The 17,783-nt window shown below is 44.0% G+C and overlaps 1 protein-coding gene across 12 annotated transcripts in view; it reads left to right on the top strand.

Annotated features, from left to right (window-relative positions):
- The window catches only part of NRXN3 (neurexin 3), a 1,447,961-nt gene that overhangs the window by 422,335 nt on the left and 1,007,843 nt on the right, over positions 1–17,783 (top strand). For all 12 annotated transcript variants that reach the window (XM_057318701.1, XM_057318699.1, XM_057318700.1 and 9 more), the window contains 2 exons: positions 11,115–11,553; positions 15,550–15,933. In XM_057318701.1, the coding sequence (XP_057174684.1) occupies positions 11,115–11,553; positions 15,550–15,933 (823 nt within the window). The remainder of the gene's footprint in view (positions 1–11,114; positions 11,554–15,549; positions 15,934–17,783) is intronic.

The raw sequence follows: 17,783 nt of genomic DNA, 5'->3' as shown, positions 1-17,783 counted from the left end.
AAGAGAGCCCCAAGAAAAGAAGGGGAGCCTTCTTTGTTGCATAACTCTATGTTGATGTTAACAAAGAGTAAAGAAACCTGTTCAGAAAAAAATCAATTTGAGTCCTAGCATTTCTGTCTATATTATTGTTAGTTTGAACCCAGGTCTTATTTGCTTTCCTACCAGGTTGAAAATGATTCTGTTACCAGTTACCTGCCAGCCTGGCATATTTTTGCTGTCACTTTCCCCACCTCTTCTGCTGACTGCAGAGGGGCTTTTTGGACCACCTCGAAGAGCCATGTGATTAGAGCCTTCATTAGGCTCTGCTAAGCAGAGCTGCTTAGCAGGCCAGGGCAAGAAATAGTTCATAATTGCCTATGACAGGCAGATCTCTTTCTTTGGAAGTTGCTCGGCCATCAGGAAGTCATACAATTCTGGTCCATGTGTACTTTATATAGATGAATGGATTTCACATTATAGGAAGTTGAACTGCAAAATGCCAGTGTGAATTTGCCTTCTTAGCTCCAGAGAATCTTCATGGAACTTGCCTATGGGTCAGCATCTCTTGGGCTGATGTGTCACTATCCATGGTTCTGAATGCACTGCTTCTGTCTTCTGGGCTGCATAGAATACTTTCCTCATACACTCCTATTGTTTCCAGCTAATTGTGTTAGACTTCTTGAAGGTTCTGTTTCATTGAATCTTTTTATAGTATTTCTCCCAGTTCTTCTGTCTTTGTGCCTTTTATATAATCTCTTTCTCCAAAAGCCATTTGGCGTTTCTGTTGTAATATATCTTCTTTCAGGGTAGTTGGTGGCAGAAGGCTTCATTGTTAGGAATTCATTCTTGCTTTTTGACTCTGGGTACAGAGAATAAAGGCTCTCAGGTGCTGTTTCAAAATCTCCATGTGTTTTCCGTGGCAGTCCAAGCTACATTGTCATAAAGAGGTGGGCAGTAGTCCCTTAGCATTTTCCAGAATGGGAGGCAGTGTCGGTGCTGAGTTTTGTTATCCTATCTCTTTGAGTATCTTGCTAGAATTTATGATTGGGTTTTTTGCTGCTTTATCTGTTAGTGTTTTGTCAAGACACATAAACTAATGACAGCTGCCACTCTTGGGTACAGACTTTCTATATTGGTAAACTTGAAATGCGAGCACATTTCCTAAGCATGCGCACATGTGAAAACCAAATACTCAGTGGTTCTGTCAAATTCTTTTTAACTGTGAGACCTTAGCTCCCTACTTTCTCATCTCATCAGTTATTGTCAAGCAGAACAAATATAGAGGCTTCTTTCTGCATTATAGTCCTCCTTGATTTAGAGACATTGTCAAGTAGTCCTTGGGATATTCTTGTCTGTTGTCTTTCCCATTCTTTCACATCCTCCTGCAAATATGTACTGATTTTGTGTCCGGCACTGGGAGACACAGAAAGAAAGGCACAGTTTCCTCCCACTTGAGTGGCTTCCAGAGTACTGGGAAAACAGTTGTAGCACAACATGATAAATTCTATGACAGCAGTTAGAACATGGAGCCATGGGAGCAGAGAGGAGGAACTCAGATGTAGGTAGGAGTAGAGTGAGTAAGAGTGTTAGAGAAGGCTTCCCAAAAGAGGTGATACCTATACTATGCCTCAAATGGCAAACGGTAGTTATTCAGACAGAGAATCCAAGTAAGGCTTATCCTGGGGAGAATTTACTGGAGGAACTGCAGAATTTGACAAGGCCGGTGCCAATGAGGTGGGGACTAGATCCGGAAGAGTCTATTATGTAATGCTGGAAAGTTTGCATTTGATTCTGAAGTTGATAGAGAATCATTGAAAGGTTTAAGTGGGGAATGACACGTTATCCTCAGGGAAAATAGTGAGATGATTAGAATCATTTCTAGTCCTTGGAATAAAAATAACAGTGGATTCCTAGTGAATCAGGAAGGCACCTTTTACATTTTGTCACCTTTCCAATCAAACTGGTAAAGGCTTCCTTTCTACTCTAATGGCTCCCCCCCCACTTTTTTTGCAATTGCATAATGTCTGTATTTTTAGAGCTTTTCATAATCAGGTACCACCTACTCATCTGATCTTAGTTCCTCTGCTTTGTGACATGTAACTTTCACTCTAGTCAGGTCGGTGCCCTCATCAAATATTCTAAGACAGAAGGAAATGTGGGCGTTCATTGGGTAGGTCTGTTTAGTACATAAGTAAATGCAGGAACTTTGAGAGTACATTTATTGAGCCTCTACTGTGTGCTAGGCCCTTTGCTAAACAGTGGTCATGCATTGGCTACATCAGAAACACATAGGCTCTGTGTTTATGAAGCTTATAGTCTAGAGGACCATGACAATGCCATTCTTGGAAAGCAGAAGGAAGAGAAATACATCTGGGTCAAGTTTCTGATCACCAGCCCTTGCACATCCACTAACTGGAGTGACAAATGTGTCTCACTCCAGTTCTGATATCAAAAATATCATCCCTTTAAGTGTTTTCCCACCATTTTCTAAGCATGTAGTGGCCGGGACTGTACCTCTTCATGTTCCTTTGTATACCCCGTGGTCTAGAGCTAGAAGTAGGGTGGTTGTTTAACGCATTCACATGGATTTTTTTTTCCAGTATTTTAGTCTAGCTAATTTACATTAGGTTGGCTTTGCGTTTGAGGATAACTAACACAATGGAGAATGTTAGGGTGAATAGCTTCACCTCAAGTTATATCTCTCAGTGACTGGTGGTAACTTCCTAGAGCACTGCCTCAAGAAGAATTCTGAGACTCCATCTGGGTTGAATGGGAAAGAGAGTAGCCTAGAATGACATCAATTAGCAATGATACCACCTTTAAGGAAGGAAGAAGAGAGACACATATTTGCCAACATGGTTCTTGCAATAAACGAAGTCTTTGTAGTATCCTAGATACCCTCACAAACTTGATTGGCTGGAATTTTTTTTTTAATGAGATATATGTACATATGGTGGCCTGTTCCTCATCAGCTTTTGTAACTGAATAAAGTCCTCAAAAGTCTTCTTTCTTGAATAAAATTTAGACCTTTACTGTGATTGTGTTAAGGGTTAGAAATCTTTCTCAACATTTTAGTGTTTCCATCTGTAACTGAGCATCAACCTAATTATTTCCATTTCACAAAGAAGCCATCAGACAACTATTTTTCTAAGTCTTGAGCCCAAGTGGTAAAGACCTGCATTATTAGCAAGGCTCTTGGGCTGGAAACCATGGCTTTTTGATTCGTGAGAGCAGAGTAACTGGCCCACAGCTTTCTCTCTCTCTGGTTGACTAACTGGATGCCCAGATGACTGGATGCTTTTTCCAAAACGTGGAAGGAACGTGGTGATTCAACATTAGTTTGCCTGGATTGTTTCTGTCACTCCAGCTTGCCTTATATCCCCTGTATCTTTTCCTGGGCACTATCTTAAAATGGGACCAAAGATCAGAGATGATAAACTGGTGGTCCCTTGTGAGATCCAGCTTGCAGATATGTTTTGTTTGACCCACAGAGTATTGGCTCAGTCAGCATTGAAAACATTTGATTAACTGTCAGCATTCTACTACTGTCTTTTCAAGCCTGAAACTCAGTTCCCATTTTCTACTTCTCGTGCTTAGTTTTGATTGTTGGTGGATCCTGACCACCGTTCGTAGAATATGAAGCATGAAAATGGTGGCATTCATGGTATGTAGCAGTCGGGGCTTTGGGCCTCAGGTTTGATGTCAGCTGTAGCTCAGCAGGCAGAGTTAGTTCACTGACCACTGTTAGCAGGACCATAGATGCAGATGTGGCCCCAGCCATGCCAAATACGAGGCTCTTCTGACTTTGGAAGCGAGGAGGACCATCTGCTGTCACATTTGTGTTTGGACTTCACTGTTGGAGTTTGGTCAGTGGTACATTCTGATAGAAAATGTGAATGGTAATGAATCCTAAATCTGTACATGTATCTGATGGGGCTGTGTGTGAGAGAGAGAGAGGAAGAGGGAGAGTGAGAGAAACAAGGGACGGGCACTGTTAGGCATCTATATATATATTAAAAATGCCACATTAGGCAATTGTATATATATGTTTTTTTATTTTTTCTACTTTAGAGTTTCTTAAATCCAGTCTGTCACTAGTGTGAGCCCTGTGTCTTGAGCTGACAGTCACCTTAGAATTTATCCTCAGAGAAAATCTTTTCTTCCTAAGATTGCTTCATGCCAGGCTATCCTGTCTGTTGATTTAGTTCTGGCTTTTCACAGAAAATAACAAAATTAATAGGTATTTGTAGATAACTATTAGATAACTACTATTTGTTAAGTGCTTATTATGAAGGGCCAGGAACTGTGTCGAGTATTTCTATATACAACAGTATTATTTTCTTTATTTCTTACAACCCTGAGAAGTGAGACGTGCTATCCACATTTCTACAGTGAAAGACTCTGAGGCTGGGACAAGTTAACTATTTTGTCCAAAGGCCACATGGCCCATGCAGGTGGAGCAGGACGCAGTCCCAGTCAGTGAGACCATGAAGCCTGTTATCTTAACCACTGCCCTGCCACTTGAGTCCAACATCTAATTTAATGCAGACATGAACATTTATTGAGCACCTGTACAATGAGGTGCTAGTTCAGATTTTAAAAGGTGTGGGGCATATTTTTTGCTGATAGAGTGTTTGAGATCTGTTGAAAAGACAGGACCTGTGCTTATTTAAAGAAAACAAGGTGGAGTGTTTTGAGTGACAAAGGAGTGGAGCAGTCAGTTCATAGGGAGGAATTCACAGCAGACCAGAGAAATCAGTTGCCCGAAGGACAGAGGGGAAGTAGGGCAGAGAAAGCAGGATGTATGATTCTATGGCGACCCTGGAAGCCATATTCTTTCACAGTGCTTCTTATTTATGTTTTTACCCCGAGTAGGGATGTTACACAGTAATAAGATTAGCCTGAATATTTATCTAAAAGCTGCACTATCCTGGAAGCTGAAGAGAAAAAGCTCATTTTATTATTATCTATTGTCAATGGATTAAATTCGGTGGGAGATAAATATATCTTTGTCTTTGGCTTGCCATATGTAAACTGTCCCCCACATAGGTATAAAGCTGAAAGGCTTTATTGGGATTTGTAGTCAGCACTGTTCCGTATCAAGGCACCCTGACACTGGTTCCTTGCTCTTCTGTTTTGTTTAGCCTAGACACTCAGAGAGTGTCCCCCAGCATCCTGAATTTCCGATGTCCTCCCTTAACCCGGATCAGAGCAATGGGCTCAGGCATTAAGTCAGAGACCTATAAATTATGTTCTTAGAAGCTGACCCAGTGGTTTTTATTGACATTGTCCTTTATGTAGACCCGCAGAGGGTTGAAGATGCTTTAAAAACAAGAGAAAAAAAAAAAAAAGCCAGGTGGTATTCTCCTATTCCTGCACAGGAGAAATAATACCAAGAGGCCCTCTGGGCACTGAGGGCACAAGCCCACATCCCCTCATTCCTTCTAGTTCTCTCAATGGAGGGCAGAGGGATGTGGCATTTACAGAAGAATGCATGGAAACTTGTTCTCAAGGAGCTGAGAACAGAGTGGCCTAGGAAAAGATGGAAGAGAGAGAAAAGCACCTCTGAGAGTGGGAACTGTCTCTGCCCCTTAGATTTACTCTTATGGACCTGCCATGTAACTCAAATGCCATGAATGAGTTTAATGTACAGGGCTCATCATGGAAATTAGAAGAGTCTCCCCTTTTCCAATCAGGGCAAGTGGTCTGGATAATAGGAAGACAGCTGCATCACTGGCAGACAGTAGGATTCTAAGCTTGTCAAATGGCAGGATCAGCAAGGATCAGAATGGCCAGAGAGGGCCTGGAGGGGGTTTGGATATAGATCCTGGTGAAGGGGCACCAGGAGAGGAGAGGAAAGCATGTTAGTCTGGGAAACATGGTGAGTAAAGATGCAGAAGCCCCCACACTTGAGCTCAGACGGAGGCCTGTGAGGTGACTCCTGAGTGGGAATGGATGGGACATACCAGGTGTGAAGGGCTTCCCATGTCAGGATGGAGCTGGGCCTTGTTTTGTGCTTGACTAAGGGGTTTTTCTTTATGAGGAAGCATGGGCCACAGGAGAACCTAGAAACTGCCTGCCCTAGAGCATAGCCCTGCCCCAGTCAAAGAGATCTGGGTTCAAGTTCCAGTTACGCCCTCAATGGGCTGAGTGATCGTGGGCAAGGACCTGTCCCCTTTCTGTAAAATGTGGCTGGGGCTACCTATTTCACTTGCTTACCATCTGACACATCATAGATGCTCAGTAGATGGAAACTATTTTTGTTCTATTGTTCCTGCTCTTATATCTTGCCCTAGTCCTGCTATCGCTCCTGTGTGCCTTTGTATCAGGGATTCTGGAGGCATCGAAGTAACAGTTTTTCTGATAGAATCTGTCTTAACTCTGAGGCTCTGTCCTCAACTGTTTTACTCACTGGGCTCCCAGGCATGAGCTAGAAGTCCGCATGGCAGTCTTTACAAGCCCGTGTATGGGGTAGTCAGACCAGCTTATCACTCTTTTGACTGTCTCTGCCTCTCAGTCTGTGTGACATCTTCCCTCATGGGGAGCCATTTCCACTTGTCTTTAATTGGTCCTTGTTGGGGCAGCTTGTCAGCCAAGGCTGCTCTTTGTCACTTGATGCCACATGTCTTTCTCGTGCAGTCATCAGTCGGGGACTTCCCTGTAGCTGAACAGAGAACACTGTACTAGGTACTAGTTTCCCTTGTAAGGGGATCTGGCAGGGGCTCTTGCCTCCACGCCCTACCCAAGGCCAAGGTACCTTTCTGTGTGGCTGTGGTGCTGGCCATGGTCCTGCCCTGGGCAGGTGGGGAAGGCAAGGATGCCAGCCATGGAGCTTGTCAGCTGAGTACCACCAGGCTACAGACCCCTGTCCTCCTGTCCCTTGCTTCTTGGTGAGAACAAGACCCCTGTCCTCCTGTCCCTTGCTTCTTGGTGGGAGATCCTCAACAGAAGGATCAGGCCCCAGTCAGCTTCTGACAGTATGCCAGCACCACTGGAGACAAGGGTATGCTCTTATTTCTTCCTAGGTTTGTGTACTAGTGTAGAATTTCCTGTGTTCTACCACATCTAACATCCCTCTCAATCTTGATAACAGCCCTTGGGGAAAAGGGGAGCTCTTCCTAGAAGAGGTTTCTGAGGTTCCTGTCTTTGAAAATGGGACTTGGAGATGTTACCCAGCTCTCAGTAAGAAAAGTGAGGGAACTCCAGATAAACAGACACGTAATTTCCAAGCCCTGGGGTAGATAGAGAGCTCACCTTCAAAGAGCTTTCGAGAGAAGTCTCGTTATCTTTGGCCAGTTTGTGGCCCTGATTCTCCTGTGTGTCTCTCTGGAAACCTGCATTGTAGTTATTCCCCCCGGGTCCCAGTCTCAGCTGTGTACCTTTCTCACAGAGGAGGCCCCCTTCACAGTACCCTGCATCCCTTTATTTTTATTTTTTAAAAAATATTTATTTATTTACTTATTAATTTAATTAATTTATTTTGAGAGAAAGAGAGGGGAGCTGATTGAGCAGTGGGAGGGACAGGGGCAGAGAGAGAATCTCAAGCAGACTCCCTGCTGAGCGTGGAGCCTGATGCGGGGCTCCATCTCAGGACGCTTAGATCATAACCTAAGCCGAAATCAAGAGTCAGTCGCATAACTGACTAAGCCACCCAGGTGCCCCTATCCTGCATCCCTTTAAGAGGCTTTTTCTTCTTTCTCTCCTGCCTCCTACAGGGATGCCTGAGTTCTTTATCCATTTATTATTCAGTGGAACCAAGCTTCAGTTTGCCCCCCTGGATAAGCTATTGTTATACATTAATAATTTATCTTAACAAGCAATTCTAGTCATAGGCATTTAATTGAATGCAGAGAAAGCCAAAGTTTGTTTATGACATAGCTCCCATGCCGGGGCACAATAGTGGGGTTAGAAAGGAGAAGTTGCCAGTCATTAAACTTTGTTTCTTTTCTGGTTCACTGGAGTGATTGATTGCCTAAGGATCTTGCAGTATTTCCCCTTTTCACATGGTCAGTCCAGTAGTGCTGAGATGAGAAATTCAGGAGGCTGAACTTGCACAGTATTCCGTGTAATGTTGAAGATGAGCTTCACAGGTGCTGCTAGTGGGACCTCACTCCAAGTAGCCACAGTGATAAAGCACGTGGACCCGAAAGCCCAACTCCCTGGGTTCAAGGCCTGCTCTGCCAGTTACCAGCTGTTATGGACTGTGAACTGTTTCTTTAACTATTCTCTACATCTGTTAATACATCTGTAAAAGGGGGCAATGATGGTAGGTGTCTCAAATGGGTGTTGTCAGCATCTGATGGGATTCTAGGCTTTGGATCCTTAGCATGATATCTGGTAGTAGGTGCTCAGTAAATATTAGTATCATTATTATTTTCAGTGTTACTATGGTTAGGCCCATTATCAAGGTCATATAGTAGGTGAGCCATTTTCAGTTCCTTGTCATTAGTTATATCTTAAAAGGCCAACCGTTCTGCTCTACTCTCTCCTGGTGATGGGGAGGAGATGGGAAACAATTCTATAGCTGAATGTTAGGTATTAAATAATTTGTACTGGAATGACCCATCTATTACCTTATTATCACGGAGGTGGATTGTAAGACTTATTTTAGTATTTAAGTTTTGTTATTTTGCTGAAAATGGAGACGATAATACAACCTTTTTTTGGGGTCGTGGAAAGGATGAAATGAGGCTAACAGCTACATCACCTCCCCACAAAGTAGCTGAGATTTCTGTGCCCTTGCTCTGTGCCATTCTTAGTGCTCGACATGTATTAGCTCATTTCATCCTTGCAAAATAGTTTACTCCTCTGTTCCCATTTTGAGAAGAGAAAAGAGATCCAGATAAGTTAAATGACTCTGCCAAGGTCACACAGCTCATATGTAGTGGATGTAGGACTGGAGCCCAAATCTGGATCCTGACTTAGAATTTGAATAAGAGAAAGTAAAGCACATGGCAAAGCGATTGCCATACTCAATAATGTAATGTTAGCCCCTTTCCCTTTCATTTTTTTCCTGTTTGTTGGAAAGATGTGATGTTACTTAGAGATCGGAGGACCAAGACCCATCCCAGGGCACTGCAATCAAAATTCAGGTCTAGTAACAGCAAAACCTCTTTGAAATTCTAATTTTGGGGAATATCATTAATCCCCGCTTTTACATGGATCACACCAGGTTTCAAAAATCATAATAGTTTTTTTTTTTTAGTGTCTTAGGGTGTTTTATTCTCCCACCTATATATATGGAGGGCACATACAATGTGCAAAAAACACAGATCTCCTTCCCCACCAACTCCTTTTTTTTATAATAATTTTTTATTATGTTAGTCACCATACAATACATCCCTAGTTTTTGATGTAAAGTTCCATGATTCATTATGTGCATATAACACCCAGTGCACCATGCGATACATGCCCTCCTTACTACCCATCACCGTCCTATCCCATTCCCCCACCCCACTCCCCTCTGAAGCCCTCAGTTTGTTTCCCAGAGTCCATAGTCTCTCATGGTTCATTCCGCCTTCTGTTTAGCCCCTCTTTCTTCTTCCCTTTCTTCTCCTACCCATCTTCCTACTTCTTATGTTCCATAAATGAGTGAAACCATACTACAATAATTGTCTTTCACTGCTTGACTTATTTCGCTTAACATTATCTCCTCCAGCCCCGTCCATGTTGCTGCAAATATTGAGAAATCGTCCTTTTTGATGGCTGAGTAATATTCCATTGTATATATGGACCACATCTTCTTAATCCAGTCATCTGTTGAAGGGCATCTCAGCTCCTTCCACGATTTAGCTATTGTGGACAATGCTGCTATGAACATTGGGGTGCATATGACCCTTCTCTTCAGTATGTCTGTATCTTTGGGGTAAATACCCAGTAGTGCAAATGCTGGATCATAGGGTAGCTCAATTTTTAACTTTCTAAGGGACTTCCACACTGTTTTCCACAGTGGCTGTACCAACTTGCATTCCCACCAACAGTGTAAGAGGGATCCCCTTTCTCCACATCCTCTCCAACATTTGTTGTTTCTTGCCTTGTCAGTTTTTGCCATTCTAACTGGCGTAAGGTGGTATCTCAGTGTGGTTTTGATTTGAATTTCCCTGATGGCTAATGATTTTGAACATTTTTTCATGTGTCTGTTAGCCATTTGTATGTCATCATTGGAAAAGTGTCTGTTCATATCTTCTGCCCATTTTTTGATTTGATTATTTGTTTCCCATGTATTGAGTTTGAGAAGTTCTTCGTAGATCTTGGATACTAATCTTTTATCTGTAGTGTCATTTGCAAATATCTTCTCCCTTTCCGTGGGCTGCCTCTTAGTTCCTTCCCCACCAACTCTTAACACTTCATGATTTTCTTTCAGTAGTACATGTGCATGGTGGAAAAACAAGCAAACAATACCACGGGGTGTTGTGAAAAGTCAGTCTCTCTCCCATTCCTGAATATGAACCTGACAAATCCACTCCCCAGTGACAATTTCATACTTTCTTGTGTTTTCTTCCAAGGACGTTTTATGCATTTAGGAACATATATACATATAACACATATGACCCCCAAACACACACACACACACACACACACACACACACACACTTAACACAATGATAGTGTAGTGCACACGTTTATGTTCCTTGCTAATTTTACTTAACAGTATTTCTTGGAGAGCATCCGTGTCAAAACCAGAGCATTACCTTGTTTTTAAGGAGTGCATGATTGTCCATTGTGGGACGTGCTGGTCTGGTGCTGATGGTCATTTAGGTTGTTTCTGGTCTTTTACTAAGTATACTTCAGTAGATATCTTTGTATTTAAATATTAGTGTTTGTGCAACTCAGTTTCTCTTGATTTTTACTTGCAAGCTGGTTTCGTGTAACTTTCTGACAACACAAAGAATTGGCCAGAAGGAGACAACACAAAAGGAATAAAATAGAAATGTGGGGCCTTTTTAGGGCTTACATGTACCCCAGAGGTCTCTTCTGATGCTTTTTCAAACGCCGTGTCTCAAGTTTCTCATATTGTTTCAGACATATTGTGTCCTGAAACCTCTTCTCGGGCTTTTTTCCCGGGTACCCAGTGAGCCGTGGCTGGGAGCTGTTTGCAAGGTTGATTCATATGGCACTCGTTTGGCTTTTGACAGGTTGTTTATAAGAATAATGACATCCGTCTGGAGCTGTCTCGCCTGGCCCGGATCGGGGACACCAAGATGAAAATCTATGGTGAAGTTGTATTCAAGTGTGAGAATGTGGCCACGCTGGACCCCATCAACTTCGAGACCCCAGAGGCGTACATCAGTTTGCCCAAATGGAACACCAAACGCATGGGTTCCATCTCCTTTGACTTCCGCACCACTGAGCCCAACGGCCTGATCCTCTTCACTCACGGGAAGCCCCAAGAGAGGAAGGATACGCGGAGCCAGAAGAACACCAAGGTGGACTTCTTTGCTGTAGAACTGCTCGATGGCAACCTATACCTGCTGCTTGACATGGGCTCAGGCACCATCAAAGTGAAGGCCACTCAGAAGAAAGCCAACGATGGGGAATGGTACCATGTGGACATTCAGCGAGATGGCAGATCAGGTAGGAAGAGGCATGATTGTGATTGAGAAGAGAGGAAAGCTGCAGCTTTTCAGTCTGTTTCCTGGCTCTCTATTTTTTTATTTTAATGTTTGCGCTTGCATACATGTTTGACTCTTTTGCTGTTCTCTTTAATGGTTGTTGTAAGATTATGTTTCTGAACAAGATATCTGTCTCGTCGACGGTTCGCGTGGTCCTCCCTCCCTTGTCACTCACGGCAGAGCCGTCTCAGTGATAGCTCCAAGGCCCTGGAGCCAAGCATGGTTTTACAAGTCACATTTCCACTGCTACCAAAGAGGCTGTCGTGTCACTGATGTGATGTTTTTTCCTCCCCCTCCTTTTCTTCTTCTTTTTCTCATCACCATGGAAACACAATTGTGACATCACAGGTGCTGCATTATGTGATTACTCTGTAGGATAAGCTTCACTGTGCAAGAGTTTATGCAACGCTACACCCTTCAATAATTGGCAAGAGTCATGTTGCAGGGAGAAATTATGACAAGAAAGGAAAAGGCAAATTGATTTTTCCTGAAGTCATGTTCAATTTAAAAAGCCTTCCTTTGGTGTGAAAGCCTATATTTCACTCTTTGCTCAGACCTCACTAACTCTCCCTTCCTCTTCATAACCTTTTACATTTGGTTTAAATGGCTTTGTTTGTTTCTGCAGCCGCAGATCAAGCAAGCTAGCCCCAGGCAGTACATAGCTACTGTGGAATGGTAACAAAGAGAGGGAGGAAATGTGCGCGCGCGCACACACACACACAAATAGAGAGTCTGGAGCTTTTGAATGCCTGGACAGTCTGCCTGGCTTTCTCTGGACCATGTGGCAGTGAAGGTCACATTCTGTGCCATCAGAAAGGACATTTCACCGGGAGTGGTAACTAGAGCATGTGGATTTCACACCGATTTCCTGATTCTGCATTTAGGCAGTGTTCGGCTCAAGAAGAAGGGTCTTGGCTGTCTTTGCTGTATTTTTAAGGATTCTCTCTCCTGGGAAACACAAAGTCTGTCATTTGGACATTTTTGTGTAGGCGCACTTGGCCACTAATAGAAAGCGATAGGTTCCCTCAAAAGGCTGCAGCCAGAAATGACTGAGCTTTCCGGGGATGGTGTTTCTGCATAATTCCACAGCCAGAGGGATGACGGAGATGGGCAGTGTTGCCCTTAGGAGGAGCTGGATGGGTTCTGCGTAGAGGGCAGACGGGTGGCAGATTGCAGCCCTGGCTGGTTTAGCGCCCAGCAGGATGCCTTACTGATTGTCTGAAATCTAATCAGAACCAAGAGGCTTCAAATTAAATGTGCTTGTTGAGTAAGAATGAACAGTTTGTGCTTTTTTTAACAGAAAAAGACACAAAAAACTATTTTCTCTGGAGGCCAAATCTTTTTCTCTTTCTCAATTTATCCATACAGTGTCAGCAGGGGCAGAGCCAGAAAGCTATCCTAAAATTAAAAGGGAAACACTTCTGTTGGTTTTAGGACCGCGTGTTTCGGGTTTCTGGAGTTCCATTATGGTTGATGGGTGTCAGGATTGGCTAGCCTAGACCTGACACAGCTTAAAGGTTACCTGTGTGTGTCACAGGCAGCCTAGAGCACAGGGAATTGTTCGATGTTTACTTCTCTTTATTCCCAGCACTGAGTGCTTTTTCAAGTGGGGCATTTATTTGTTAAAACCATCAGTGGACCCATCTTTGACAAATCTGTCTGGATTTCAGAAGCCTTGAGTTTCATATCTGGGAGCTATAGCTGGCCAGTAATGATACATTTGATCAAAGCCTGTAATAATTTACTGAGTAAACACATCATTGTCTCCTGAACGCAGCATAACACAACATAACAAAATCTTACTCTGATCTGTTAAACTTCCTTTCTTCACAAGGGTATCTTCTGGTACGTTTTTAGTTACAAACGTGTACCAGAATGAATAGTTATGAAAACATCTGTCTATGCAAGTATGGTCCCTCCTTCCTCGCTCATCCGGAAGAATGACATGGGGAAATCATGGTGATCACTCTCTAGTTGGGGGACTGGTTCTTGAAACTTGATTAAGTGCATTCAAAACAGTTGTGGTCTCACCCTCAGAGGACAGATTTCTCAGGATGTACTTATGGCTCCAACATTTAAATCCACTCTGCTGCTGTCCGTATTAGGCAAAAGCTGCTGCTCCAGGTTGGGGATCAAGCAGCTTTGTGGGCTTGTGGGGGGTAGAGAAAGCAAGCAGTGCATGAGCAAAGGAGACACAAACCTCAGCTTGCTCATTTGTGAAATAGTGCCCCTGTTGACTCCTCCCTCGCGAGACTATTTTGAGGATCGAGTCCAGAAAAGCACATGCAGTACTTAAAAGGGTGACCAGGACATAATTATTGGCATGTAGGTTTCTAAAATTTTAAAAACGAAAATGCAAAGCTGATTTCTCTAGGGGAAAACTTCGAGGACAAAGTGGGGGAAGCTCTGTTGCTGGCATAACCCTCCCAGAGGTCCCTAATTGCTGGCTTTGTAATTTAGAGTGTGCTTCACACTCTTGATCTTATTTGATCTTCTTGGCCCTTCAGGCTGTCCCTTTCAGAGCCCAGGGGACTGAGACTCAGGCAGAAATGAAGGCTGCCTGACGAACGGCAAGACCAGGTATCTTGGTACCAATAAAACACTTCAAGAATACTAAGTAAATTTAAAATTTCTGGCATGATGTTCAGATATCACCTTAATTTTACGGTTTCTTTGATTTTATAGTTTAGGAAAATGGACTGTAAAGTAGCTTGGGGACTGGCCTAGGGGCAGAAGACCATTTAGGACGAGAATCCCAGTCCCCAGTTCCCAAGCCAGGCTCTAAGTTTGCACTGTCCCGTTGAGGGGTCCACGACCCTACTGCTGCTGTACCTGGACTGCCTCTCTGATCTCATCTCTTGCTCACCCCTTGTGCCCTCCCACTCTAGCCACACTCTGACTTACCCCAGGGCCTTTGCAGGGGCCGTTCCCCCTGCCTGGCATATTCTTCCCCTTGGACTTGGCATGGTTGCGTGCTTTTCAACATTGTGGTTTTAGTGTACCCGTCACCTGCCTGGAGAGGCCTTCACCCACTATATGTATTAAAGGAGAACCCACAGGCTGCTACCACCCATTTTACTCTCTTCCTACTACCTACCATTACCTAATTCTCTTGCTTATTGAGTCATTTGTTTAATTTCTGTCCCTCTGCTCTGGGATATCCGCACCACAAGAGCAGAGACGTACCTGTCAAGTTCATCCCTGCACCTACAAGTATACCAGAGACACAGCAGGTGTGCAATACATATTTGTTAAAAGAATAAACAAACATGTTCCAGTTAAAATTTCTCCAAGGCAGTGCTCCAAATATTCACTGGCAGGGCTGGTAACTAATGCCAGTGTAGAGGGTATTAGTGCATGGAGGGTTCCATCCCTTTGGGCACAGCAAGTGAGTGAGGAAGACTTTCGCAAGCACTTCCAGAACCCTTACTCTGTCCCAAACCCTGAGAAGCACTTTACATATATGAACTTATCTAATCATCACACCAGTCTGGGGGTGGGGACAATTATTTTCCCACTTTACAGATGAGGACATTGAGGCCCTGGCAGGTGAAATCACTTCTTCAGGGTTACACAGCTAGTACCTGGTAGAGCCGAGATTTAAACACAGGCAGCAGCTGTGCTGCCCTCACCCTGTTTGGTGTGTGACCTTCCAGCCGAGACTCTGTAGAGAAAAGATATCACGTTAGGTATTCTTTCGTTCACTGAGATGGTCCTGAATCCTCCTATCAGTGAGAGCATCTCAGTAGCAAAGACTGGAACCAAATAGCCTAACATTTTCCTTTCTACTGTCTGGAAGCGTTTGTACTCCCTTGCTTGCGTTGTTCTCACCTGGCCAGCCACCATGAGTCTCTGAACCCACCTGCTGGGCTCCTTTCATTTGGTTCATTGACTGGCAGCCTCACCTGTGACGCTCAGAGGGCCGTTAGCTCACTCTGTCTCCGTCCTTCCAACCCAGGTACCATATCAGTGAACAGCAGGCGCACGCCATTCACCGCCAGTGGAGAGAGCGAGATCCTGGACCTGGAAGGGGACATGTACCTGGGCGGGCTGCCGGAGAACCGTGCTGGCCTCATCCTCCCCACTGAGCTCTGGACTGCCATGCTCAACTACGGCTACGTGGGCTGCATCCGTGACCTGTTCATCGATGGGCGCAGCAAGAACATCCGGCAGCTGGCGGAGATGCAGAACGCTGCGGGCGTCAAGTCCTCCTGTTCGCGGATGAGCGCCAAGCAGTGCGACAGCTACCCATGCAAGAACAATGCTGTGTGCAAGGACGGCTGGAACCGCTTCATCTGCGACTGCACGGGCACTGGCTACTGGGGAAGGACCTGTGAAAGGGGTGAGCTGGCCCTCGTGGGTGGCATGCAAGGTCCGAGTGGGCGTGGTGTATGGCAGGTGTGTCCCGAGATAGACCTACCGTGCTTTCTCTGTTTTATAGAAGCGTTTCCTTCCATTCACTGCTTTCCAGATTATACCCTTTTTGGTTCTGGATGCATGAATTTGTTAATTAGGGTTAGATCCCAGAAAGAGAAACTTTAGACTAAATATTACCGAGATCATGATACCTTTTCAGTTAAGTATGAGACGCCTTCTATCCAGAGTGGGTGAATACTTTTCTTTTGGGTTTCTGGGTGGGCTAACGAACTGGCTGTGTGATTTATTCATTTAACGCATGCATTTTGGAGCTTTCTACATGTTAGCTCTTGGATTAGGCTTTAAAAGTACACTACTGAACAAGGTAGACCCAGTCCTGTTCTCATGGAGTTGCTGTCTGGTGGAATATTTAGTCATTAAGTAAACAGTTACAAACATGGGGAGGTTTGTCGGAGGCAGCAGGATGTATTGGTTAAGAACATGAACTCTGGAGCCAGGCTAGGTGAGAAATCTCACCCTTATGGAGTGATGTGAATTTTATCAAGATAATCAGTATCTTTGAGACTTGATCAGGTACCTACCTCAGAAGGTATTGGTGATGATTCAGTTAGTGGGTTCCCATACAATGATTAATACATGTCAGTGATAGTTATAGTCGTAGTGATTGTCATAAACATCATTAAAAGGAAAATAGACGTTTGGGGGGGCCCTCTGTCTGGGGACCCGGCATACTGTAGAGGTTCATAGAAAAGCTGCTGCCAGGAAGAAATATGCAATGTGAGACTTGAAACAGGAGTAGGAGTTAGCTTGGCAAAGCGGTTAGAGGAAGGCATGTGTCTTAGACAAGAAAGACAGACTGTGCCAAGGGACAGAGGTAAGAAACCATGGCACAGTTGGGGAACTGAGTGAAGTCCAGAAGGTACTGGAGTGTGGCGTGAGGTAGGGGAAGGGCATGAGAGATGGCTGAAGAGGAGGGGAGCACACAGGCCAGGATGCTGGAAGAAGCCCCTTCCCATTCACCATGCTGCATCTTATATTTGCACTGAATATACAGTTTGGGTGAAGGGCAGATATAAAGGTAAAGAGAAACAGCATCAAGACAAGGAGGTTCTGGTCTATAAGCTATGTCTAATTCCAGCTTGGTTTATTCTTTTATATGTCAAGCTTACAGACTTCAAACTGGCTGTCCATAGGTTGTCAGCCTCTATTTTATTTGAAAGGATAATTTACATAGTTATCAAGTGTTTGCTGAGGGCATAGCTCTAGGGTTTTAAAGATACTGCATATTCAATAGACATAGTTCCCGCTCTCAAGAAGTTTATCATTTCTTTATCTGAGGAGTTGAGATGTCTCTACAAGAAACAGTAATAAAATGATACAAGGTAGCAGCATGAGCACCACTGGTGGACCAGACTAGGAGGACATAGAGATTCAGGGAAGAGAAGACTTTCTTGAGGACCTGCAAGGTCTCATCCCTAAAGACCACCAGTGGCCAGAATTGTCCAGTATCAGGAGTCTGGGGATGAGGATGAATTCTGGAACAAGCCTGGAACAGGGGCTGGATAACTAGGCAAAGATGTTTTCCAGGACTGGCTTTTGTGAGGTCCACTGCGTAATAAGAGGTGTTTCAAGAGAACTGTAGATCTTTTTTTACATCTGGATCAAAAACAGGACACAGCACATTGGGGTAAAGGAGGAAGAGACAACTTTCTTAGAGCTCATGGAATGTAAATTCAGACTTGCTGAGTTTTCAAAGCTGCCAAAAGCCGAATAGGAGCTAAGATGAGGAAGCAGCCATCTGGAACACAAGTGGGC

Source organism: Ursus arctos, unplaced genomic scaffold (assembly GCF_023065955.2).
Source record: "Ursus arctos isolate Adak ecotype North America unplaced genomic scaffold, UrsArc2.0 scaffold_25, whole genome shotgun sequence".
In the NCBI taxonomy this organism is placed as follows: domain Eukaryota; kingdom Metazoa; phylum Chordata; class Mammalia; order Carnivora; family Ursidae; genus Ursus; species Ursus arctos.
This window is presented reverse-complemented; position numbering and strand designations above follow the sequence as displayed.